This window comes from Dermacentor variabilis, chromosome 1 (assembly GCF_050947875.1).
Source record: "Dermacentor variabilis isolate Ectoservices chromosome 1, ASM5094787v1, whole genome shotgun sequence".
Taxonomy (NCBI): Eukaryota; Metazoa; Arthropoda; class Arachnida; order Ixodida; family Ixodidae; genus Dermacentor; species Dermacentor variabilis.
Window position 1 is genome coordinate 268,075,448 of NC_134568.1, and position 27,239 is coordinate 268,102,686.

The 27,239-nt window shown below is 45.8% G+C and overlaps 1 protein-coding gene across 2 annotated transcripts in view; it reads right to left on the reverse strand.

The window, feature by feature from the left end:
• Positions 1 to 6,767: 6,767 nt before the first annotated feature.
• The window catches only part of LOC142564433 (uncharacterized), a 38,601-nt gene continuing 18,129 nt past the window's right edge, over positions 6,768 to 27,239 (reverse strand). Inside the window, exons 3-5 of one of the 2 annotated variants that reach the window (XM_075675438.1) lie at positions 9,756 to 9,794; positions 7,687 to 7,804; positions 6,768 to 7,573 (exon numbers count right to left, since the gene is read on the reverse strand). In XM_075675438.1, the coding sequence (XP_075531553.1) occupies positions 7,409 to 7,573; positions 7,687 to 7,804; positions 9,756 to 9,794 (322 nt within the window). In that variant the 3' untranslated portion in view covers positions 6,768 to 7,408. The remainder of the gene's footprint in view (positions 7,574 to 7,686; positions 7,805 to 9,755; positions 9,795 to 27,239) is intronic. The other variant, XM_075675442.1, reaches the window with a different exon arrangement.

A 27,239-nucleotide genomic window follows, 5' to 3' on the forward strand; every position in this document is an offset into this window, starting at 1 on the left:
TCCCCCGGATTCGTCGATGAGAGGATCGACCTCTCCTTCGCGTGCTTGGTATTGCTGGAGGAGGGGCCCTCTCTCCGTGCCTGTCACGTGTCATCGATAGAAGCAAGATCCCGCCCACACTTGTAGAGAGCCTATTTAAGGGGCTCCGAAATGTACTTTTGATATACTTCATACTTCATGCTTTTCTTATTTTCTTTCAACTACCTTTGAATAAACCGTGCAAGTTTCGCACTAGCAAATCGTCTCGCCCCTGCTTGGTCGCCATGATCTACCGTATGCCTTCAGCCCGCCGATAACGCCACGCTACCCAATAAGTAATGTCGGTCGAGCTTCGTTAGGCAGGCGCCGCTACTTCTCGGCAGCAGAATGGTACGCTACCCTGGAGTACGCAACAGTACATATGAATCTGACACATTTCCTTCGTACGAGGAGTGGTTCGCCTCATCCCGTGCAGATTCGTACCAGCGTACGTGCACATGCGATGCCGCGGCTTAATTAAGTGGGATTACCCAGTATTATATGAAACTAGGATTGGGCATTACTTGACGATAATTGACTCTGATTTCTTGTTGACACTGCCATAAGCTAGAAGAATGAAAATATCCAAGCGGATAAGCGAACACGAAATCTTCGACAGCTGCTCATACAAAACATGACGCATGCGTGCAGGTGCGCAAAATATTGTACGGCATAATGGCGACTAGTGCTAATGACGTAACTAATGACGACAAAGCAGCGATGCTTCGGACGAGTTCAGATTTATACTCGTCACAATCTTTATATTGCTTTTTTATCCCTTGCTTATAATCATGTTCAATAAAATCATCTTCAGCCTGACCAATTCACCGCATTCCGCTTGTATAACGGCTGTACGCTCGTATCAGCTGATGTGCTTTGAAGCTGACCCTTGCTACCGCAACAAAAGCCTTCAATGTGTTTTTTTAATTATTCTGTGGCTGTTTGTTAATCTCCATCTCAGTGATGTCCCTCATACAGAAGAGCGCAGCACGTCTAATTATCGGTAAATAGGAGTGAGAGAGTTGGAATGTCGAAGAGGAAAGCTTGCTGACTGCACCGTAACTGTCTACAGCGCTGGGCTGACCCCTGAACATTGGTCAGCACTGTGAAAAAGGAGGAAATTGGATAGAAAGATGATGGGGAAAGAATATTGCGTGTGGGGGGGGGGGAATACAAGAACTCGCGTCACATTAAGGGTGACATGATCCACTGAACCACACAGCCAGTCGGGTCGCGCAGGTCCGATGGAAGGATGTACGTCTGTGACTGGGGGACGACGTCGAATTTCCCTGCGCACCGAAAGCCTGACCGTGGACTCCGACACTTGAATCCGTTTAGCAATGACAATCGGGTTTTTCAAGCGAAGCTTGTATTGGCTCACAAGTTTCGGAGGTGTTGTGTTCGCGCAAAAAAAAAAAAAAACCATTTGCTCCCACAGCAGATCACTGCTGGACAGGTATCTGTCTGTAACAAGCGTAGGGTTAGCGCCTGCAGCGTGTTTAGTTTGGGGTGCGGGAGCGGAAAGAGACGTCGTCCCAGGTGAAAGTGTTCAGTGATTTCGTTGTTGAAGTGTATTATTGCCTCACCAGGCATATACTCGACCTGGAGAATCTCAAGCTGAAGCATTACTACCCATACCATCTTGAACAACGCACCTTGAATGAGGAAGTACAATAAGTAATCGGCACTTTTTATCCAGCAACGAGGTCAGAAAAAAACCTGAAGCCCAGTTACCGCTGCCTATATTGTGTTACTGGTGCATGACATAAACGAGGCAAAGGGAATGAATACGCATACGCATACGTTTGTATGTTGCAATAGGTGCCATGAGGTAATTAGTTAAAAATGTAATTAGTGAATTTTTACTAATTCGTCGATTATGCATTTCAATTTTTTGTGCAAGTAATGTCCGCCTGTTCTAGTAGACCAGCTCATGGACTAGAATTTTGCTATCTGCCAGCGGCAATTTATTAAAAAATGTGAAGGGAGGAGGAGGAGGAGGAGGAGGAAATAGACAGAAGGCAGGGATGTACGCTAACCAGAAATGCGTCTGGTTGACTACCCTACTCGGGGGGGGGGACGGTAAAGAGGGAATAGAAAGATAAGATAGAGATAGGGAGGGGAGGGGAAGAAAAGCCGCGGTGAGCTCGCGCACGCACGCATAGTGCCTGAGCGAGTCAAAGGCGTTCACATAGGCCAGTCGCTCTCAAGAAAGACAAAAGTACCTACACAGTTTTGTGGGCCGACGAGCGATGGGGATGGTCTTCAAGTCGCACCTGCACGGACAACGGCCGATAATCCAGTCGTCGCAATACGATAATGTTTGTCTTTCCGACTGAAATCGCTGACAGTGTCACAGTAAATATTCGATGTTCTCTTCGCTGCCGCAGACGTCGCACGCAGCACTGTCGGTCCTTCCAATCAAAGTAGTGCACGCCTTCCTGAAAGCCACTCCCAACCACGGCCGGTATAGAAGCGATGCCTCACGTCGGTGAAGCTCGCGTGGAGGTCAGAGTTGGTGCGAAGGGTTCAGTTCGCAGAACCTGGTGCGCCTTATATTTAGGGTGTTCCACTCTGTTAAAGAGAGCTTGCGTGCCAGGTGACGAAGCTGCCTTGCAGCGACTGCCCTGGAAAGAGGAATGGGGAACGCTGTGTTGTTCTTGATGTGACTCTCGGACAGCTTTGTCTGCTTGGTCATTTCCAAGGGTCATGCAATCGCCAGGTAGCCACTGGTAAATACTTTCGTGACCTTTCTGTCTGACGTCGTGATGAAGTTTGACGATTTAGTATGTAGCTGTTCGTGCGCTCTACGTCTGAGAATTCACTGCATGCTCTGTGAAGCCGGTCTCGAGTCGGAAAACACGGCCCATGTACCAGGACCCTCTATTTCAATAAATTGAAGAGCACTGCGCAGAGCCATGAGTTTTGCAGCTGTGTACGTCGTGACATCTGACAGCTTGAATCGCAGTGTTACTCCTGTTGTCGGTGTAACACAGTACCCCAGAACTGGTCGATGTGGGCGATCCGTCAGTTAAAAAATGTGGAAGTGTTCGCTGCGACACCCGGTATGTAAGCGTTCGAAATGCATCAGTTATCAGAAATCCAAACTAGCTCAGCTTTCTTTCATAACTTCTCTAGCAGACAACGTTCTTTACATTGGTAGAAAAAGTAGAGACTTGGCGCAGAACAATATATGCCTCAAATATATACAGGCCTGGTGTCCCAACTATCTTGCACCAAGATTTAAAAATATGCAAATGTCACGTAGCTGGATAGATCCGAGGTAATGTTGTTTGCAGTCGCTCGGAGGTACTCAAAGTATTTATTGCATTCCGCCTAATTACATAGTCTTAATTAATTAATCAACTTCTCAAATATTATAACTAGATTAAAAGTGTCAGTGAGAAAATTGCAGAGCGACATGAAAAACTCCCGATACAGCTTTCTCTTGCTCAATACCTGCTACATAAAAGTGTTTTTTCCGAGCGTGAAAGAAGCTCGCGAATACGCGCAAAGTGCCTCGAGCGGCCAGTCGCGATCGAGGCAATTCGGAAGTGCCTACCGGTGGGATTGGTTGTATACACCGAATTTGATTTTCTCGCCTCAAACAAAATTTAGTCAAAGTAAGATTTCTGGATCACAAGCTAGAAGACTGGTGCTCGTAATGAGCTATCTCACGTATATTTATCTGGAGGACCTTAACGCTTAATTTAAGTCTGAACACCGTGAAAAAGGAACTTTTGGAAACTTCGGGAGTAACTTTCTGGAAAAGTACTTGATTTCATATATTGTTTTTTACATAGAACATAGCAACAGGAAACGACAGTAAAATATATTGCTGCGAAAACGTCAACGCTGATTATGCAAAAAATTCTGGTAAGGCTCAATTTTTTGTTTATTTACCGAGACAAATAAACGCGGAAAATTAATAAATGTGTTCACATATGACGTGACATGAGAGAAACACGCTGGAAGAATATTCTAAAATAAGATTTGCCATTGTACCTATAGTTTCACGTACACTTTATTAAAAGTATGTACCACGAACAAACTTCAGCTTCTTCTCGAAAACGTCAAAGAGCGCGTACGTTACCAAAAATGTTTTTTCGAAAGAATACTTTGGTGGCGATTTATTGACACAATCACCAACTAGCCCAAAGTTTTCCAAGATAACTGGTGATGGTCACTTTTGGGGTCTGGGACGTTTCGCGTGGAATGACCCACAGGAAAAATTTTCAGAAAACGAAACTATCAAGTTTACAACTCTGTAACTCAGCAATGAATAATGGTATCACAATTCTGTGAATTGCATCTAATAGTAAATCTAAAGTGCACAAAGTTGATATGTTACGCATGAATCTAAAGAAATTAAGTAATATGGAAATACAGCTTTTGCAGAACCCTTGTACACAACGTAACGAATTCACGTAAGATATAAATTAACATATCAAGTTTGTCCGCTTTGAATGTTTCAATAAATGCCGTTTACATAACCGTGATATCTCTTCTTGATGCAGCGCTATTAATTTGTAAACTTCGTGCTTCTATTTTTTCGAACTTCCGAATTTTTGAAAATATTTTCAACAAAATTCAGACCCTAAATAGAAATTCCGCCTCTAACAGTCACTAGAATTTAACTTTATCTCTCAAATTCAAGCAATTTCATTAAAATCAGTAGAGGGGTTATCTCAGAAAAGCGTTTCTGCGTTTTACATGCATGTTTTGAATAGACCGCGTCAGAGTTGGGCCCGAGCTAAGCCTCCTCGTGTGTTTTCTGAGCACGTCACTAAGGGAATTTCAGAATGCGAAAACTGCAGCGGGTAGAGCAGTTCGTCGACGTATGCAGCGGAACGCTATCGGCGGCGCAGCGTAACTAGCGCTTTTATTCACCCATGCGTTTGTTGACATCGTTGACTAGCGTACGCGTTTCCATTAACAAATGCGCAATTACTCTTCTTGAGGTGACTTTGAATGGACTCATTCGGCGATATCACGTGTCAACAATAGAAAAGGCTACTTAACACCAGCGCCACTTCGTTATAAATGGGCATCGTTGCGCTTGTCTGCGGGACGCACCTGTCACGTATGCGGACTGGGTTGTCCCAAACTCCGATAACATCGTGTACATGTCCTGCTCCTATCCGACAGCTGCCACCAGTGAAGTAGCTAGCTCTCTGGCACCCGAAAAAGGGGGAAATCGCAGCCGCAAATTTCAGCCATCCTTGCTGCAAAGTGCTGTCCTCTGCTACTGCATCCCGAGCGTAGTTTCGAAAGCGCCCGCTAGGTGGCAATCAGTGGCGCCTCTGTAGGCGGTACACTGCGCGCCTAATAAACTTAGATAAAACTGTGCCTTAATAAACTTAATAAACTGTGCCTTCGACAGTGCAACGGAAGTAAGAGTAGCCATGGCTTCGTGAACTAAAGAATGCGACCGAGAGTCGCTGTCAGAGTCAAAAATACACTTTTTAGCCGTTCGATTCAAAGGGAATACCCACATAAGCATCATCATAACATCGCCATTACGTAGTGAGCAATATGGCCGCGGCGATGGCTGCTGGTGTGGCTGCTCGCTTGGTGGTTTTACGCCTTTTGTTACCGCTGTCGGGGCAGTATTCGTGTGTACGGTACTATAACATGCCTACAGATATCATTATTATGTCACTAGGTGACTGAGAAGTCTCAACTAGTAAAAAAAGACACTTCAAACAAGTTTGTGTATTTTGAAGGGTGAATGAAGCAGTACATGCCCACAATTATTGTACAGATCAGGCGAACTTAATGCTGTCAGTCGCTAAGTTTGCAACATGCAGAAATATAAATAGCCATCTATTTAATGGAATCGAAAGCTGAAATCGAGCGAATTTTTCCCATCGTGTTTGGCGTGCAGTTTAAAGCAGCGAGAACAAAGCTTCAGATAAATAATATTTATGCTAGACTACCATCGTATTGTAGTTGCGCAGAGTGCTGCTTACCGTGTTTCACACTCTACGCATATTGTCTGCGTTCGAAGATTTCAGCTACATTGAAAAAAGAAACATAAGAAGTGCTCGGTAAAGGTGTAGTGTCTGCAAGATGAGCTCTAGCTGCAATGTCTCATTCCTCTCATAACACGTTGGTGAGATGTACGTAGTCTAGATTAAAAAAAGAAAAGAAAAAAGAAAACGCTACGCTAAGTTTCCTAGCACATATTGTCTGCCCTTGATATTTATGCTGCACATTTAGTGTTCAGTTGTGGCAGTAAGGGCTTTAACAAAAGTGGCCTATTCATGGGAAAGCAAGGAACGTTATGTAGACAACAGTGCTTACAGGGACTTCTGCAAAGATTGTGCGAATACAAGGGCACTAAATACACATATAAGCAAGCCCAAATAATGGTCGCAGATCATTGGAAAACGCAATATACGGTTTTATGCTGGAAAAAAGAAAAGTCGGTTTCTATATTCAAACAAGTCAAAGAGGTTGCAAGATGGTAAATACTTCAATCGAGTAACAAAGTTGAACAAGGGAAGCCTCAGCCTGGAGCCAACGTTTCAACAAGGAAACGTATTTGTGAGGGCTATGTCGAAGACGAAGTTTCCACGCTGAGGGCCCTTGCGCGTCCACTGTTGATTTGCTGAATGTTAAGCCGACTTACTATTCTCAGAGTGTATTTAAATGCCTTTTTTGGAAACACGCTGTGCTCAGGTTTGTCATCTGCTATTTGAAGAGAAACAAGAATTGTTTTTAGTGATTTGTAACGTTTGTGAAATGTGAAGTAGGCCGGTTTGTGAGCTTTCCCTTTCTAGCAACTCCTATCTTGCAGTTCAAGGCTAGCCTAATTATTAAATTCATGCAAACTGTTCATGAACCATGTAAGAGTGACTGCCACAGACTCAGTTAACATGATGTGTCTTAGTGAACGGATAAGAGCGCGAACTGACGAGGACGAGCAAGCGACACACACATGCACCGCGACACACACGTGTCGCCTTCCCGTCCTCGTCATATTTCGCGCTGTTATCCGTTCAATATGAATCAGAACCAACTACACCAACAAGGCTCAACAAGAGGTGTCATTGCCTCGAAATTCTTTACATTTGCCTCGAGATTCTTTACATTTTCATTTAACAAATTATTGTTATGAGGAAGCATGTGATACTTGGTGGTACTGGCTGTCAGGGTGATTTGCAAAGAGCAAAGACAGTGTTTGTGAGAGAGCAAGTAGGAGCTTGTTGCTACCTTGTTTCTGTTCTGGTCGTCACGGTTTTAATGGCTAGAAAAGAAACAAGCCAGGACTCAACATGCTACTTCTCAGTTTGTAATAAAACGGCCGGAAAAGCAAGTAAGCTTGCATGTCAAATTTTAGCACTCCTGCTCGGTATAACACACAAATTTAGTCAGTCTGCTGCTTTCAGGTATAGAGCTCACACCCCTCCCCTCCATCTGGTAAGGTTGCAAACGGTTCATGGTGAGGCACGGAGTTAAGAGGACCTGTTGTCATTATCGTGACCGTTGAGCTACTCATGGCTCGGCATGGGCAGCTTGTAGACCAACAATCTTTATTTTGTCCGTCTGTCTGAAAAGAGGAATGAGGAAACCTTGACAAACATGCAAGCAAAAATGGTGAAAGAAAAGTTAGGCCAATAAATGAACAAATCATGGTTTTAGGTGAAGTGTTAAGAAACATACCTTGTGAGGATTCTGGTCTTTGAGGTTACTTCCAGTGGTGACACATTCACTGTTGGCTTGTACGTCCAGAGACAATGGAGTCCCAAGGGGTGAACAAATATGAGCAACGTCTTGGAGGCTGGGGTCAAAAAAAAAAAAGAAACCTCGATTACTATGGTGGACGCGTGGGTGACTTTTTGATTCATGTCTGACTAAGAGCATTGCACATAACGCTGCATGGCAGAAAATGGTGGGCCCGGCTGCTGTGCTTCAACACAGCACGTTAATCCGCTGATCTTCATGCAGGTGTCACTTCCCACGATCGTTCACATTCTGTTCCCTGCCCTGGCTACGGTTTTTCCAGATGCGCCCCAACCGCATCCTGCCTGGCACGTCGATCGACTACGATAGAACTGTCTTCTACCACCCCATGGATGCCAGCATCGCTTCCAGACCGTTGACACCGTTCTTGTGCCTGGCAGCGTCACTGTTTATTTATTCATTTACCTCACAGGCTCCCGAAGGAGTATTGCGTGAGGGGAGGATGCAGGGAATTAGCAAAAAAGAAAGGAGTAAAAAGAAATTATACATTGTTAGCGAGTAAACATGAAACAACAAATATCTAACAATATAAATAACGCGATAAATGAAACAAACGACTGTGTGAAGTAACAAAAAGGAGTACCAAGAAATTATACAAATGGTAGCAGGTGAAGGTGAAAGAACGAGTCTGTAATAGTGTTAAAGCAATTCAAAACAAACATTCAAACAAAACAAAAAGAAAAAGCTATACAACTTCGCTACAAGTACTTACTTAGGTGCGCAGTATGGTTTAGTTGTGACGAATTATGGAAATAATATGCATAAGCGTGCTTTGAAGGATACTGGGTCAAGAATGTCAACTATGTCGTTTGGTAGGTTATTCTAATGTTGAATGGCACGTGGTAACGCGGAAGAATTGAAAGCATTTGTTCGGCCAAAGGTACGCTGGAAACTTAGATGATTATACAAGCGCCGAGATGTACGAGATGGACGAGTGAGCGGCAGAGTGGACGGGCGCGTGCTATGGATTATCTTGTGAAATAGACAAAGCAATCCTATGGTTCTTCGTGATTCAAAAGATGAGAGAGATAAAGATGACTTAATGCTAGTCACGCTAGAGTCGCGGTGATAATCTCTGACGATGAAGCGGGCGGCGCGGTTTTGGACCGATTCGAGAGACGCGATTAAGTAAGCTTGGCGAGGTGACCAAATAGGGGCTGCGAATTCCAGTTGTGGCCTTACAAAAGTCTGATAAGCGATTTGTCTGGTGAGGACAGGAGCATCACGAAAGTTGCGTTTAAGATAGCCGAGCGTACGTGAAGCTTTAGCAGTTATTTTTTCGATGTGCGCAGACCATGACAGGTTAGGTGTAAGGAGAATGCCGAGGTTGGTGATGAGTTGGTGCGTGTGACGGGGTTCTTATCAAGTGAGTAATCGAAAGCGGCAAATGTCTTTTTGCGGGTGAATGTTATTGGTTTGCATTTATCAGTGTTTAGAGTCATTTGCCAAGAAGAGCACCAGTTAGTAATACCGTCAAGATCTCGTTGGAGAGCGACGTGATCGGAAGGTGAGCAGATTTCACGATAGATCACACAATCGTCTGCGAACAAGCGAATGGATGACGTTATTTCGGATGGCAGGCCGTTAATATAGATCAGAAAAAGTAATGGTCCGAGTACGCTTCCTTGTGGTACACCAGATGTTACATCGCTGATACTGGAAATAAAGTTATCGACGACGGTGAATTGCTTACGGAATGACAAGAAATTTCTTATCCAAGATACTGTTAGGGAATCGATGTTTAAGCATGAGAGTTTAGCTATGAGACGGAAATTAGCAACGCGATCGAAAGTCTTAGCGAAGTCTATGAAAATGGAATCTGTTTGGTATGCCCTTATCCATGTTTAGGAAAACATCCGCAGTCAATTCGAATAGTTACGTTTCACATGATAGTCCTTTTCTAAAACCATGCTGATGTTTAAAGAAGAACTTGTTAGTTTCCACGTGATTTGCTACGTTTGAAAAGATTATGTGTTCTAGTAACTTACCGGGAACCGGCAGCATCCCTCGACTTGCCACCGGAATACCTATCGCCACAGACATCAATTCGCCCATCAGTTATAAAAGAGCAGGCGCGCACGGAGGCGTCTTGTGGGCCCGGCTGCTTTGCTTCAATACAGCACGCTAATCCGCCGATGTTCTTCATGCAGGTTAGTAAATCATACAGTCTTTTTACAAAGCGTTCAAGTAATTACTTTCTACTGCAGCTGCCGGGCCCACATTGCTACCTTTCTATTGTTGTTCAGTGTTGCGATGTTATTCGCTCTTTATTGTTGCTGGCGGGTGACATCGAAACTAACCCTGGACCTGATAGTCAAGCCGTACTGAAAGAACTTGAGAGCCTAACCGCAGGTCAATTCCAACTGATCACCGAGATTCAAGGCCTCAGGTCTCAGTTACTAACAACTGACAAATCAATATCCGATCTAAGCGTGCGCATGACTAACCTGGAGACTCACTACCAAAACCTAGCCCCCTTGCGTTCTGATATAGAAGGCGGGAAGAGTGATGCTGCTCGCGCAGCACACACAATACAGAGGCTGAAAGCGCGTCTTGATGATGCCGAGAACCATTCTCGGCGCAACAATCAAATTTTTTAAGGTATTGATGAGCCTTCAGTGTTAAGAGTCGTTCGCGCAATCGGAGGATGTAGTCATTGACCACTGTCGCAAACATATGAGAAAATCACGCTTGACCGAAAAGAAATCGAGCGCGCGCACCGCTTGGGCAATCGTGCAGCTAATCGTAACCGCCCCATAATAGTGAAAGTCACCTTTCATAAAACAAAAGATCTTGTTCTTTCTAACGGCCGTAAATTTAAAGGAACGAACTTCAGCGTTGGCAAGGATTTTACACGTCCTGTTCAATTGGCCCGCAGACACCTTGTTTCATTCGCAAAAAGCAAATCGGCACCTTAGTCCCTGCACTTTAAAACTGTGTTCATGGGTAATAGGAGCTATGTTTTTGATGAACGCACACAGAGTGTGAAAGAATTGCAATATCAGCCAACTCGATGCGGGAAAGCCCCTTGCCCTACGGTATCGACACCGAGCTAACCTTTACTTTTCCGTAATCTTTTCAAACGCACGCAGCTTCCTCCCTAAACGCGATATTCTGTCTAACCTCGTGTTGTCGTCTAACAGTAATTTGCTGATCATAACTGAAACCTGGCTGACTGACGATATTACCGATACCGAGGTTCTTGCTGACTTGCCGAATTTCCGCCTTTACCGGAAAGACCGCGAAATCTCACGAGTCGGTAGCGTGCTAATCGCCGCACATCACCATTTATCGTGCGCTCTTGCAACCATTGAGACTGACTTTGAAATAACATGGCTAATCTGCCGCGCTTCACCGCAGACTGTTCTCTTGGGCGTTTGTTACAGACCACCACATAACACTCCTGATTTTTTGCATAAACTCAATAAAATCTTGAGCGAACTTAGTGAAAAACATCCTAACGCAGAGATCATGATTTTTGGTGACTTTAATTTTCCGCAAATCAACTGGACTAACAATAGAGCTTTAATCATAGGCAATGAAGCTGCTAAAGAATTTGTTATAGTGTGTCTTAATTTCAGTCTAAATCAACTTGTGCTAGAGCCTACGCGGTTTACAAAAGACACATCTAATGTACTCGACCTCAACCCGCCGTGGTTGCTCAGTGGCTATGGTGTTGGGCTGCTGAGCACGAGGTCGCGGGATCGAATCCCGGTCACGGCGGCCGCATTTCGATGGGGGCGAAATGCGAAAACACCCGTGTGCTTATATTTAGGCGCACGTTAAAGAACCCCAGGTAGTCGAAATTTCCGGAGTCCTCCACTACGGCGTGCCTCATAATCAGAAAGTGGTTTTGGCACGTAAAACACCATAATCGATCGATCGATTGTACTCGACCTTATACTAAGCAGCCATCCTGATAGTCTATCATCCATAACTTACCTCCGTGAGGTAAGTGATCATAAAGTAATCCATGCGACCTTCATCTTTCAACCTATGCGACAACAAAAATCCAACAAAACTATATGCCTATATGATAAAGGGAACTACGAAGCTATTAATTACGAGTTAGGCGACTTCTTTTCAACTTTCGAGACATTATTCCATATGCACTCGCCTCAAGAAAACTGGACACTATTTAAAAACAAAATTAATGAACTCGTAAACTAACATATACCAAGAATAACTATGTAAACCAATCAAAATAAGCCATGGTTCACAAGAGCTCTAAAGAAGCTTGAAAACCAAAAGAAACGTCGCTTCCGGCTAGCCACGCGTCTTGGAAGCACCCAGGCATGGTCAAAATACTACATGGCAGAGAACGCCTACCTGAGTGCCCTTCGCACTGCTAAAAAATCTTTTTTATAACGTCGGCCTACCCCAGCTACTTACTCAAAATCTTCGTCAGTTCTGGCACATTTTAAATCCCCAAGAAGCTCGTACTATCAGCGTGACGAAAGCAGCAGGCGACACCGCCACGGACGCCGAGTGCGCTGATATATTCAACACAGCATTTCTTTTTCGTGTTTACAAAAGAAACTAGCACTCCAGACTTTCCACTACCTACTAACATAACATCGCATATGCCACCCATTGTATTTTCGATAGATGGTATACTATCTATCATTTAAAAAACAAATTATGTACTTCTTCTGGTGTAGGCGAAATTAACTCAAAGATCCTAATGAATACTAACTATATATCCGCGGCATGTTTCACTCTGTTGTTCAAGCAATCATTGTCTACAGGTACTTTACCGGATGATTGGAAAGTGGGAAAGGTCGTTCCAGTATTCAAAGCAGGTAACAAAGACTTCCCCTTACACTATTGCCCCATTTCATTAACTAGTGTTCCTTGCAAAATCATGGAACATGTCATATACTCGCATATCACGAACTTTTTAGACTCGGTAAACTTCTTTCATCCTTCTCAACATGGTTTTCGTAAAGGGCTTTCATGTGAAACAGAACTAGCTACCTTCCTTAATGATCTCCACGTTGTCTTGATAACAACGTTCAAAGCGATGCCATCTTTCTAGACTACTCTAAAGCTTTTGACGCAGTGTCTCATAACCGCTGGCTAATAAAATTATCCAGATTGAACTTGGATCCTCACGTAGTGCAATGGATAAAAGAATTCCTTACTAATCGTTCCCAGTTCGTCCTTGTCAATAACTTCCCCTCCGAACCCCTCCCTGCCACTTCAGGTGTCCCTCAAGGCTCAGCCTTAGGACCGCTTCTTTTCCTAATATACATTAACGATCTTCCGCTGCATGTATATTGTCCTATTCGCATGTTCGCTGACGACTGTGTGATTTATCGTACTTTGACTAACATCTCTGACCAAGAATCTCTCCAGAATGACCTTAATAAAGTGCAGGACTGGTGCAAGCGTTGGCAAATGGCCTTGAACCCTAACAAGTGCAAATTTATTTCGATTTCCCGCCGTCGTAATCTTTATCTCTCTACTTACACAATTGCAAACGTACCAGTAGAATCAGTTCTAGCCTATAAGTACTTAGGCGTAACCCTGTCCTACGACCTTTCTTCGAATGCGCATGCGACTAACGTAATTTCGTCAGCTAACAAAACCCTTGGGATCATAAGGCGTCACCTTCGTCATGCTCCACAGCACGTCAAACTACTCGCATACAAATAATTTGTCAGACCACAACTGTAATATGCCGCCGCCATCTGGAACCCTCATCAAACGTATATCATCAATGCACTCGAGTCAGTTCAGAATCGTGCGACTAGATTAATCCATTCTTCATATTCATTAAACATCAGCATTTCACACTTAAAGATAGAATCTAGCTTGACATCTCTTGCTTTTCGTCGTCGCATCGCCACGCTCTCTCTTTATCACAAATTTTTTTACAGCTCACTAAGCCGCCCACCTTACGTCACGCATGTCACAGCGCACCAGCCATCAACTCCAAGTTTCTCATCCTCGAACACGACCTGTCACTTTTCAATCATCAGTTTTTCCTCGAGCTGCCAAGGGACTGGAACGACCTACCCTTCAATGTCGCTGCCATCACATGTCATTCACAATTTCTAGAAACTAAAAAAAAAAAGGGATTTTACGTGCCAAAACCACTTTCTGATTATGAGGCACGCCGTAGTGGAGGACTCCGGAAATTTCGACCACCTGGGGTTCTTTAACGCGCACCTAAACCTAAGTACGCGGATGTTTTCGCCCCCATCAAAATGCAGCCGCCGTGGCCCGGGATTCGATCCCGCCACCTTGTGCTCAGCAGCCTAACACCATAGTCACTGAGCAACCACGGCGGGTAATTTCTAGGAACTGTTCAAACTTGTATTTCAATGTAACACCTGCCTTTTCTTGTGCCCACATGTTAACCACCCCTTATGTAATACCCCGAATGGGGTCTTTAAGGTAATAAAATGAAATGAAATGAAATGAAGCACGCACAGAACATTGTTTTGCGTGTGCATTTCTTACATGCCCTTGTGCATACTGGGCTTAGGCGAGCCTCGATTAGATGACAATTATTTCTGTCAGATACTAGTAACAAACACAGTAACATTATTATTACTCAAACACAATTAACTTATAGGGACACTAAAGGCAAATACTAAGTCGATGTCGACTGTTTAAATACCATTCCAGAAACCCCGCAACGCTTGTTTCGTGCCAAGATAAGGCTTAGTTTACGAGAAAATTACATCTGAAGGGTCCGAATACCTTTTTTGAAATTCAAATCTTCCGCCACCCAACCAGGGGAGTGGTGACGTTGCATACGCTACCACTACACAGTGGTGATGTTTTTGGCGAACGGACGCGTTTTTCCAGGGCTCCGTGGCGGCGACGCAAACATAAGTTTTTTGTGCATGCTTTGAGCTTGCTTCTGTTTTTGATTTCCTGATTTCTTTAGCCTTTGAGTAATAATTGGTTAGCTTTCTTTTTTCTCTTTTTTTTTCGTGTGCGCAGGTTTGTTTCGTGTATATTTGGTTTTGCAGGATAGTTGGAGCGTCCTTTCTCGCCACGTGCTTCAGCACGTGCAACCGTGTGGGACGTTAAATCTTTATAGCCTTTAAATAGTAGTTGGGAAGCGGCAAGGCTAATAGCTATCAGTGGTTTTACTGTGTGTATCTTGGTAGTGGGAATATTGCTTTAGTAGGACAATGACAGCGAGGCCGCGCGGTTGTACACGTGCGAACACGTGTCATAACCTAAGTCTGTACGGCATTTATTGCTTCTTAAACATTGGTGAGAATTACTTTGCGACATTTTAAGGATTTAGATCCTGTACGTATCGGTTTTTGCTAGAAGGCACATGCTCTGCATTATTGTAGTATTATAGTACCATGGTATTTGCATTAGAAAAAGCCGTGCAATACATGGCAAGAAAGCCGGGAAAGCGTGCACTGTGCGGGGGGTCCCTCAAGGCAGATGAAGGGACGGATGAGAATGGAGAGGGAATCGAGTCAATCGGCACACACTGTGATGTCGATGCTAGGCTGAAGAAAATGGAGGCTTTCCAGGAAGACCTTGTCAAACAGGTTGAAGAGGTCAAAAATAAGCTAAATAGGGAGCGTGATGCACGGAAGGTAGTGGAAGAAGGACTTCAAGCAGCCGAGGAAAAGCTGAACAGGGCCGCTATTGTGAACGAGAATGGTCGTGACAATGGAACACAGTCCCCCGATGTGACAGGAGAGGGAGTGCGAGCAAAGCACGTGCAGTGCATGCAACGTGGGGAGGGGGTAGCTGGAAAGAGCGGCACCTACCTTGAGGCCGTCACACACAAAAAGCAGGAGCGCAGGGGTCAATACCCCTTGTCGAGTCCGAATTACGCGAGAAAGTACAAAGGGAAACGGAGAGGTAGGAGAGAGTGAAATGGTGATTATCGCCGGCGACTCAAACCTGGCTAGGTGCTCACAAGCAATTGTGGAGAGGGTGAAAGGCGATAAAAGAGCGGCAGTACGGACATTTCCAGAGCGGACACTAGGTTCTGTCATGGAGCGAGCAAAAGCAAAACTCGTGGAAAATGCTCACGTGCGCAACCTTGTCATAGTAGCAGATGAGCTAAATGACGTCCTAAACAAAAAAGTGACAGGACTAGCCCAGCGATTGGCGAAGGGGGTAGACGACTTGCGCGAGCTGTCGCTACCCTTGCGCGAGCTGTCCCCTCAGGTGCAGATCGTGGTGTGCACGGTGCCGGAGATGTTTGTATGGAACAGTAACGTACAAAGAGTCGTAGTTGCTGCTAATGAGGCTATATGGACAATTAGCCGAGAAAAAAATTTCGAGATTGTCGAAGTAAACAGCGAAGTGAGAAGTTGTGGTAGTTTTGAGTGAGACGGGATCCACTTCAATTACAGGCTTGGACGAGAAGTGGGCTGCGACTTGCTGGTCGCGTGGTTGCTTTTTTAGGGAGCCCACGAGCGCTCAGGAGGCTAGTGTAGGTAGTAATAAAGAAGGCCCCCTAGGGAACCTCAGAACAGCATCGCCGTCAATAGCAGAAAAAGGAGGAAAACAAGAAAGAGAGCTCGCCATGCAGTAAGCTACATAAACATGCAGGGCGGTAGAAGAAAACAAAAGTGGGTGGAAATTGAGGAACAGTTAAATAGAGAACAAATAGTGGTGTATGCGGTTACAGAAACGCACCTAAGAGACTCGGAAGAGCCGCCAGTGATTGATAGTTATGTTTGGGAAGGGTGCAACAGAACTAAATCGGAAAGAAAGAGGGGGATGGGGAGTCGGAATGCTCATCCACCAAGGAGCCAAATGGAAAAGTGTAAATTCAATATGTCAAGAGCATCTTTGGTTATCAGGTAGAATGACTGGAAAGAAAACTTGGCTGGTCATAACGTATTTGTGGACCGGAAATAATTGCACAGAGAAGAATCAAGAGTTAGTGGAATGCCTAAGTGCTGATATTAAGGGTTTCGGGAATGATGCCGAAATTATCCTATTAAGTGACATGAATGCCCACATACAGGATCTAGATGGCTATACCGACAACAACGGGAAGTCAATGCTGGATCTTTGTAAGCAACATAGCCTCGTTATCGGGAATACAGGGCCTAAGTGTGACGGGCAGACGACGTGGGAAGCGGGAAACCGGCAATCGGCCACTGATTACTGTCTGATGACAGCAGTGGCGCACCGACGGGGGGAGGGGCGTTTCGGGGGCCCCCTTTCCCCCCCCCTCCTTGAGGCCGAGTCACCCCCCCTCCCCCACACGTCCAACCCCACCTTCAGTGCTCTGTTCACATTGCCATTACAATTTAGGAGATGGCTTGAGGTCGAATTTTCCTGATTAACAAAAACCCTCTATCATTGTCTTGTATTTATTCATTTACTCTTAAAATCAAGAGGGGCTAACCTCGTGCTCGATGGCTTTGCGTTGAATTCCACTGAAGCAGCTCTAGGCGGAAAAAAGATGCACTTTTCGCCTTTAAGGGGTTGCCATGCAGTTGACCCCTTTTTCTTTCCTTGTACCTTTGAGTACTGCAACTAAGATGTGAGACTGTGCCTGCCTACGTACGGAACGACCAAACCCTGGTGTCATTTCACGTCGCCGCCTTCGCGCTGACGACGCGCGAGTGGCAGCTTATAACAAACACATTATTATTTTGGTGCTCTGCCCACGCTATTACTGACATTCCTGAGTCCTCCCACTCCATCAGTCATAAATGACCTCCTCAGACACTGCCACCACTCACTGCTACCACGACCGTTTAGGTAAGAGCTTCAACGGATGACCGCATGCACTGCTCTGCAGACCGGCTTCTTGGCCCTATCAAGCTATTTCAAAACTTTGAGTAAAGCGCTGAAGAAATACACATCGTCATCATCCTAGGTGTCATTATTATTTTATTTATTAGGCGTTTTATTTCCTGTTGGATTCCTCTGGCAAAAGCAAAGAAATTGCATATTATGCAAAGTTCTTGCTCTCCCTCCCCAAAATCCCCACCCCCCCACCCCGGCAGAGATCCTGGATGCGCTACTGGATGACAGAAGGAATTCAGGAGAAGTTGAGAGAAATGGTCATCGATGAGGAAGGATATAGCAGCATATGGAGTGACCATAAACTCATCATTTTGAAAATGGGATATGCAGTTGGGAAAGAGCTTTTTCTTGAAGCGCTAAATGGCCAGTCCAAATCTGAACACTCAACGAATAACAAATATAGTCCCAAGAGTCGAGGAAGAACTTGGCAAATGGCCAAGCAAAGAGTGGGAATATAGTGAGCTTCTAAGTGTAATTACGAAAGAAATACGAAAAGAGAAGCAGCGTGTTCGTTGGAAAGGAAAAAAAGAAACCGAAAAGCTGGTGGAACAGGGAGGTACGAGAAGCGATCGCCGAACGAAATGACAGAAAACATCCCGAGAGCACAGGCAGGCAAAAAAAAGCGCAGTTGCCGCAGGATGAAGTAGCCAGAAAATGGGAAATATACCAGGGGAGAATATATGGTTTAAATACTGGTGCAAGCAAAGTGAACGCTGGTTGTCAGAAATACGTGAGAAAAAGAAGGCCGCACCTAGAATATTTTGGAACCACATAAAATTATTAGGCAGAAAGTCTGGAACAGTACAACATATCCTAGACGAAGATGGAAACAAACTGGAAGGGGACGCGGAATTAAATGACATCCGAAAAATAACAGCCCAATCTTCCTAAGGCAAAGCCGAGGTTGTAGTTGAAGAAAAAAAAAGGCCATGGAAGAGAACCAGATGGAAAAGGAGCTGGTGCTGACAAATTTCAACTGGAAGAAAGTCGAAGAGAAAATTCCTAAGCGCGCAGCCACAGGGCTAGACGAGGTTCCCATTAGGCTGATTAATGGACTATAGGACCAAAAAGTAAGGATGCTCTGGTGAAAGCAGTGGAAAAAGACTTTAAAAGATAGACGAATACCAGACAGTTGGCGACAAAGTAGAATGAATTTAATTTATAAAGGTAAGGGGGAGAAAGATAGAATTCACTCGTATAGACCGTTGACCATTACATCGGTAATACACAGGCTAGCAATGCACGCAATCAAATTAAAGCTGCAAGCATGGGCAGAGAATAATGACATTTTGGGAGAACGTCAGAATGGCTTCAGAATAGGTAGGCGTTTGGATAACTTATTTGTCCTTACTCAGGGTATTGAAATATCTAGAGTGGAAAGGAGGCCGTTGTATGTGGCCTTATTAGACATTACAGAAGCGTATGACAACGTAGAGCACAACATTTTGTGGGATATTCTGGAAAGGGAAGGTTTGCGCGACGATTGTCTACAGCTTTTAATAGAGTTTACCTAGAAAGTACTGTTTGCGTTGAATGGGAAGAAATGGGGAAGGAGGAGAAAGTTGATATCAACAAGGAACTGAGGCAGAGGTGCCCTTTATCCCCACTGCTGTTTATGATGTACATGGTGAGGATGGAGAGGGCGCTAGAAGGAAGTAATATCCGGTTTAATCTCTCATACAGTGGTAGAACAGCAGCGTCCAAGTTTATTGTATGCAGACGGCATTGTGTTGCTAGCTAACAAGCAAAGTGATTTGCAACGTCTGGCTAATATCTGTGGACAGGAAGGCGAGAAGTTAGGTTTGAAATTTAGCGTTAAACAATCAGGTGTTATGATATTCAAAGAAAACAGTGAACAGACAGTGGCAATAGAGGGGCAGGAAATACCTCAGGTAAAAGAATATAGATACCTTGGTATATGGATAAAAGAATGCAATAGATATTGGAAACACAAGAAAAAACAATAGCAGCAAAGGGGAAGAGAAATGCAGCCATAATCAAACACAGAGTGCTATGGGGATACAATAGGTACGAGGTGCTCCAGGGTATGTGTAAAGGTGTAATGGTTCCAGGACTTACATTTGGAAATGCGGTTGTTTGCTTGAAATCAGGGGTAGAATCAGGACTCGATGGCAATCAAAGTTCAGTGGGACGCCTCGCATTGGGTGCTCACAGGAAGACTACAAATGAAGCTGTGCAGGGTGATATCGAATTAGGAATATGGAAGAAAGTAAATGGGCTGGGAGAGTGTTCAGGTATCTGTACAGGAATAACATTGATTCACAATGGATGAAAAGAACTAGGAAGCTTACCAGCAAGTATGCGGCCTGTATGGTGAGCAACACAGCAACAAATAACGTCAAGCGGAAGTCAGAGAGGCTGAGATAATCTCATGGGTGGCGGCAATAGAAAAGGAACCTGCCATGAGTAACTACTTAAGAGGAAAAAAGAAATCAGGAAAGAAACAATTTATGATAACTCAAAGGGAATCTCATTACTTTTCGAAGCGAGATCAGGATGCCTTAGAACACGCACCTTTAAAGCGAGATATAAGAAGGAGGAAGAAGCATGTGCTTGCTGCGGTAAAGCTAGAGAAACGACGCAGCATGTTGTATTAGAATGTGAAGATATCTGCCCAGCGATCGATTCAGGAATCACTGGCCTCCTTAAAGCCCTTGTGTTCAGCGAGAGCAGGGAGAAAGTAAACATGTCCGTAATAGAGATTAGTAAGAGGCGATTGGAAGAGTGGCGGAAGAAAAGTAGGAAAACGACATATAACGGGCGCGTGCAAAAAACAAAGTTCACAATAGGGATTCAGAAACTTTGGTTATGGGAATTCATCGTGTATTTTTTTCTCCTTTTTTTTTCTTTTTTTACATAGGTAGGACATTAGGCAATAAAATAACAAGAGCTTGGTGGCGCACAGTGGCGTAGCTAGTTCGCCTGGCACCCGGGGCCCATAGGCCTTCTGTCATCCCCCCCCCCTTCCGCCCGTGTGTAGTTATGAAGGCGAGGATACCGAAAATTTCCGGGGAGTGGGGAGGGGGTGATGATTCAGCACCATCATAGCCGCCTTGGGCCTCCCCCCCCCCCCCCTTCGCTTTCGTTCCCAGAGATCTCTAATGTAGCAGGTATACAGGCTGTTTTATTTTTTGCACCAAATAACACAGGGTGCTGCACGGATAACTTGTAATAAGCGCATTTGCACATTTGCTGTCAGACTATAAGGCTTGGCAGCCAATACAGATAAAGTTTTAATTTGCGATTTTAGAAGCAATATTGCTTTTACTAAATTGAAGCGTGATAGTCATATGTTGCCCAACAACAGCTTCACAAAAATTATCGTAGGTATTGGCGTGTAGTATTTTGGCTGTCGTTAGCCCTGAACCTAAACGAAAATTAAATAGCGTGTGAGTGACGCTGATCTCCCCAACCTATCAGAAAATGCCACCCGCTTCCTTGTTGCGCGGGCGCCAATGCTATGACAATTAAGAGTTCTCTTCATTCCATAAAGCCTTTCTTTATTTGTTGCTGTGGGCAAACGTGATTATACGAGCTGCGGTACAGCCACAAGATTGGAAACGGAATAGAGCACGTTCCGCGTCAGTTCTTGGCGTCCCCATGCAAAAACGAGAAGGCCGTGATGGAGGCCGTGCCAGCGAAAGCTTGCGCTACTGTTGGTCTGCACTCGCAATGGAAAGGATAGAGAGATCGACGTTACTGGTGCACTATTTCATATTTCTTTCAGTACTGTCATACTGGGCCGCCCGCAATGCCAATCTACTGCAGGCTCTAAAACCCAAGATTTTGTTTAGGAAATTTTTGGTTGAGTTAATAATATGACTTTGAGTCCTCAATTCCCGAATTGCAATGTTAATTTCCTCTATAATTGCTAATTAAGCACTTATTTAAGATATACTTATTAATTAACTGCCATATTTTGCAACACACCGAGTTCCTAGTGGTCACAAAGACACATAACCTGATAGAATATCGGAAGATGTCCTCACAAAATTAACATTTTTGTAAAATTCCGTGTGGCTGAAACAGGACACTGTATTTGTGACATGAATTCACACAACAACAGGAGCAGGTTGAGGAGGAGGAAAAGAAGGAAGGAAAGGTAGGAAGGTCAACCAGACGCACGTCCGGTTTGCTACCCTATACAGGGGAAGGGGTTTAAGGGAAGAATGGAGAGGGAGGGAAGAAGGTACTATCAGTGTGAATACGTGTGGTTGTCTACAACTCCACCCCTATAATCGGTCACTGAGGCCAGTCGATTTCATGAACCGTGGCAATGCCCGCGTCGCTTTGTAAGCCTGCGACGCGTGGGGCTATGGTCCGAGAATCTGAAAGTCTCTGAAAATGGCTTCCCATCTAATCGGTTTAACAACCTTCGAAGAACGTCGCGTTCGATCTCATAGAGATTACAAAAACGCGACACGTGCTCGATCGTTTCTTAACGTTTGCCCTAATCACAAATCGGTGTGTCGGTCATTCCAATAAGAAATGAGTAGGCTTTCGTAAAAGCCACCCCTACAGAGGCGGCACAGTAAAGTTGCATCACCGCGGGAGAAGTTCGATGGAATCTGCAGCTTCAATGTAGGAGTCAGGCGGTGGAGACGGCAGTTGGAGAAAATCTGGGTGTTCTACAAAGTTTCAGTCTTGGTTTGAGCCAGTAAACGACCCCTCTCACAATCTGTCCTTGATAAGGGTACAGGAAGTGTCAGGATTTCTTTATCGACTGGCCGGGCAGCATCATCAGCGAGGTCATTTCCGACGATGCCATAGTGCCCCGGAAGCCATTGGAAGATGATGTCATGTCCGTTTATGAGGGTTTCACGGAGAACCTCTTTGATCTCAAACACCATTTGTTCATGGTTCTTACATCGTAAGGCTGGCTGCAGACTCTGAAGGGCTGCCTTGGAGGCTTATAGCGCGTTAAAAAGACAAGGACGAAAGTGAGACGTGACACACACAGGCGCTAGCTTGCAACAATCTTTATTTCGAGCAAGGGACCCATACATATATACAACTTTTTCACGTACATCATACATGCGCTGTTTGCAAAAAAACCCTTACACACTATTGCGCAGGTACGATAACTCTTTGCGGGAAAGGGCAATTGATGGTTTAGACACACAGTTATCGCCAAGCCTATCAATCATCTCTTCTTCTAGGATAACTCGCGAAATTATAGAAGCAGAGATGATTGATAGGCTTGGCGATAACTGTGTGTCTAAACCATCAATTGCCCTTTCCCGCAAAGAGTTATCGTACCTGCGCAATAGTGTGTAAGAGTTTTTTTGCAAACAGCGCATGTATGATGTACGTGAAAAAGTTGTATATATCTATGGGTCCCTTGCTCGAAATAAAGATTGTTGCAAGTTAGCGGCTGTGTGTGTCACGTCTCACTTTCGTCCTTGTCTTTTTAACGCGCTATAAGCCTCACGATGTTTTACCAACAAGCCCAAATCACTGCTTTACTGCCTTGGAGTGACAAAAAAACGATCCACTTTCGAGGTTTGGCTTGTGCGATGTAATTAACAGTGGCACGTAGAGCGGCAAGTTCTGTTGCCGTAGAGGTCGCTATATGGGACACTTCTAACGTAAGTGTGACTTGTATGACAGGGTTGATAACAACGCCTTGTTGCGTTTCGCCTGCGACACGTGGTTTTGCCGGCGCGACTGCGGCGGGGCGGCAGACATTTTGGCCCGATCGTCGTCGCCGCAACGCTCATCGCCAGGTGTTTCCAGGCGCGACTGCGGCGATGCGACCGCAAAGGATCACCCTCTCCTTCCAGTCATTGTGCCCGAACCAGGCGATGCGAAAGCAGGGATCATCCTCTCATTACAGTCATTGTGCCCGACCGGCAGCGCTACGACAGGGTGCTACGACATTGTGCTCGACATGGTGCTACGGCAGCGCTACGACAGTGTGCGTCACCATTAGCCCATTGTACATTCACGTGCTCGTCTTTTGAGGGGTTCCTTCTTGCCCTCAACGGCGAGAGTATAAAAACAGCTGCCCCCGGACGCCAAAAAGGAGGGCTCCGATTTCTTCCGTTGAGTAAAGTGCTCTCCCGTCTCTCTACTTCGGTCAACCTGACCGCCAACTCTTTGCGATGTTAAAATAAACAAGTTGTTTTGTTGTTACCAGTCGACTCATGCTTTGCCGGGACCTTTGGATGCTTCCAGTTGTACCCCAGGCCGCCAGGCCAACGCTACCCTTGGGGCTTGCGACCCAGGTACAACCACGGGCGTCAGCGCCGAGTTCCCAACAGATCGTACCAGCGGTGCGATCAAAACATCTGGTTGGCAGCGGTGAGATCGCCTCCGACTCCAAACAACTGTCTGCCAGCGGTGAGATCGCGACAACGGAGGCCAGCAGCGAAGATATGCAGTTGACTGTATGCTGAGCAGCTCAACGACGATCCGGGAGCAGTGCAACGAGCCCTGTGTGACGACTGGTTGCCTGCAGCGGAACGACTGCGCTGGACTCTTGGCTGCGAGGTTTGGTGAGTGCGGGACTTTCTTCTTCTGAGCTTTGCCAGGCTTTTGTTAGTGTCAGAAACAGAGCTGGTAATTGTGGTTGTCGTTGCTGCCGGGTTAGTTTGCGGCAAGACAATAGTAAGCAGTAGAGAAAGCAGCATTCAGAGCAGCCATGGATTTGAAGTCGTTGCGCAAACCGAAATTGTTGGAGCTTGCAAGAGAGTTGGGTCTGGATGTCTCGGACAAACTCAGAAAACCAGAACTGCTAAAGGCTATTCTTGAGTTAGAGGCTGAGGATGACGAGCTGTCGGAATGCCTTGAGACTATTGAGGAGAGGTCAAAGAGACAGGAGCGCGAACTTAAAGAACAGAAAGAAAAAGAAGAGCGTGAACGTAAAGAACAGAAAGAGCGAGAGCAACAAGAGAAAAAAGAAGAGCGCGAACACGCTTTGGAAATGAAGCGTCTCGAGGTAGAGATGGAACGCGCTCGTAATGGAAGTCAGGCACACGGTGCAGGAGAACGAGTATTGTTCAAAATGACTGACCTGATGCGGCCGTTTAAGCTTGGAGAGGACATTGGTTTGTTCCTGGTTAACTTTGAGCGAACGTGCGAGAAGCAGGGGTTCTCTCGGGAAACGTGGCCACAGCGCTTGCTCACTTTGTTACCCGGCGAGGCGGCCGACGTAGTCGCTCGCTTGGATAGAGAGGAGGCAGAGGATTTCGACAAAGTAAAATCGAGTCTGCTAAAAAAGTACCGGCTGTCTGCGGAGGCGTTCCGTCGGAAGTTTCGGGAAAATGAGAAAGGCAGAAGTGAGTCATATACAGAGTTTGCGTATAGGCTTATGTCGAACATGCAGGAGTGGCTCAAAGAAGAGAAAGCGTTTGGTGACCACGATAAAGTTCTGCAGTGTTTCGGGCTAGAACAGTTTTATAGTCGGTTACCGGAGAACGTGCGATACTGGGTCTTGGATAGGCCAGACGTTTGTACGGTGGCTAAAGCCGCTGAGCTAGCCGAGGAGTTTGTGACGCGTCGGGCTCGCGGAGCTAAGGACGGTCAAAAGGGTGAATTTGGCTCGAAGTTCGAGAGGCCGAAGTTCACACCCATGAGAGCAAAGGGGAACACGCGTAGTGCGGATGCGAGTGGAAGCAGTGCGACCGAACCTAAGGAGACGGCGGCAGCCGAAGCCGAACGCAGAAAGCGGTTCGAGATGAGGCAAGCGCGCGTTTGTTATACGTGCCAGAAGCCGGGTCACTTTTCGGCGCAGTGTCCGGAAACAACACCAAAAGTTGTGTTTTTTTCAATAGGCAGCACTGACGAGAACATGAAGCTTCTCGAGCCTTACATGCGAGACCTCCTCGTGAACGGGAAAGAGTGCCGAGTGCTTCGCGATTCCGCAGCTACGATGGATGTAGTTCACCCGTCTTATGTAGAACCCCATATGTTCACGGGCGAGTGCGCGTGGATCAAGCAAGCCGTGGAAGCTCATAGCGTGTGTCTGCCAGTAGCAAAGGTGCTTATTGAAGGACCTTTCGGAGCGCTTGAGACAGAGGCGGCAGTGTCATCTATGCTGCCACCCCAGTACCCGTACCTATTTTCAAACAGGTCCGATCACCTCCTGCGCGAGAAGGGGCTTTTGTTTGGTGAAGCTAGTGTTCAGGCCTTAACCAGATCGAAGGTTCGGGAGCTCGCTGCAAAGGCGGTAGTTGCGGGGCCGACGTTATCAAACAACGAAAAAGGGTCAGAGGCGCAGCAAGCTGATATTCCGAGCACGCCCGAACTGAATAAACTTGAGTCTGTAACGTTAAAGGCGCCAGATACTGGAGAGGAAACGCCCGACGCGGGAAAGTTAGAAGAGCTATCTACTGATTTGCTCATCGCGCCTACGTCAGACGGACTTGATAGGTTGCTAAAAGTCAGCCGGTCGGCTTTGATAGCCGAGCAAAAAAAGGATGGCAGCCTGGAAAACGTGCGCTGCAATGTCAAAGAAGGTATCGCCAGGAAAACTGCGCGTTTTGTGGAAAGAGGTGGAGTCCTGTACCGGAAGTATCTAGACCGCAGAGGAGTGGAGTTCGATCAGCTGATCGTGCCTCAATGCTATCGTCAGGATCTGTTGCGCTTGTCACACGGGGGTTCGTGGTCCGGACACCTAGGAGTTAAGAAAACTAAGGACCGTCTCTTGCAAGAGTACTATTGGCCAGGGTGTTTTCGGGACGCAGACCATTTCGTGAGGACATGTGACACTTGTCAGCGGGTGGGCAAACCAGGGGACAAATCGAGGGCGCCGTTGAAATTGGTACCTATCATTACGGAGCCTTTTAGACGGCTCGTTATTGATACTGTGGGACCTCTGCCGGTAACAGCCACGGGGTACAGACACATTTTGACTGTGATCTGCCCAGCGACAAAGTTCCCTGAAGCAGTGCCGCTTAAAGAACTCAGCTCAGTTGAGATAGTCAATGCACTACTGTCCATATTTGCGCGAGTTGGTTTTCCTGCGGAAATCCAATCAGATCAGGGCACAGTGTTTACTAGCGCTTTGACGACAACTTTTCTCGAAAGGTGTGGGATAAAGCTGCTACACAGCTCAGTGTACCACCCACAGTCGAATTCCGTTGAGAAGCTCCACTCCGTCATGAAGCGCGTGTTGAGAGCGTTGTGTTTTGAACATCGAACTGACTGGGAGCTGTGTCTGCCTGGGGTGATGTTTGCTTTAAGGACCGCGCCGCATGCGGCTACGGGGTTTTCGCCAGCTGAACTGGTGTACGGTCGCTCGCTTCGATCTCCGCTTCGCATGCTTCGAGAATCGTGGGAAGGTAGGGGCGACGACCCAGTCGTGGTGGAGTACGTGCTTAAGCTCCTCGAACGCTTAAGAAGGGCACAGGAGTTGTCAGGTGAAGCAATGACAAAGGCCCAGCAGAGGGCCAAGGTTTATTATGATCGGACAGCCAGGGCCCGTCGTTTTGAGGTTGGCGATGAGGTCATGATATTGCGCACATCGCTAAACAACAAACTTGACGTGCAGTGGGAGGGCCCAGCACGAATTGTTCAGAAACTGTCGGACGTTAACTACGTGGTAAGTCTGCCAGGAAAGCGGAAAGCACAGCAAGTTTACCACTGTAATCTGCTCAAACCTTATAGACAAAGGGAAGCAGTGGTGTGCATGATGGTAAACGTTCCTGAAGAGCTTCCGGTCGAGCTTCCAGGACTAGGCTCAGTGA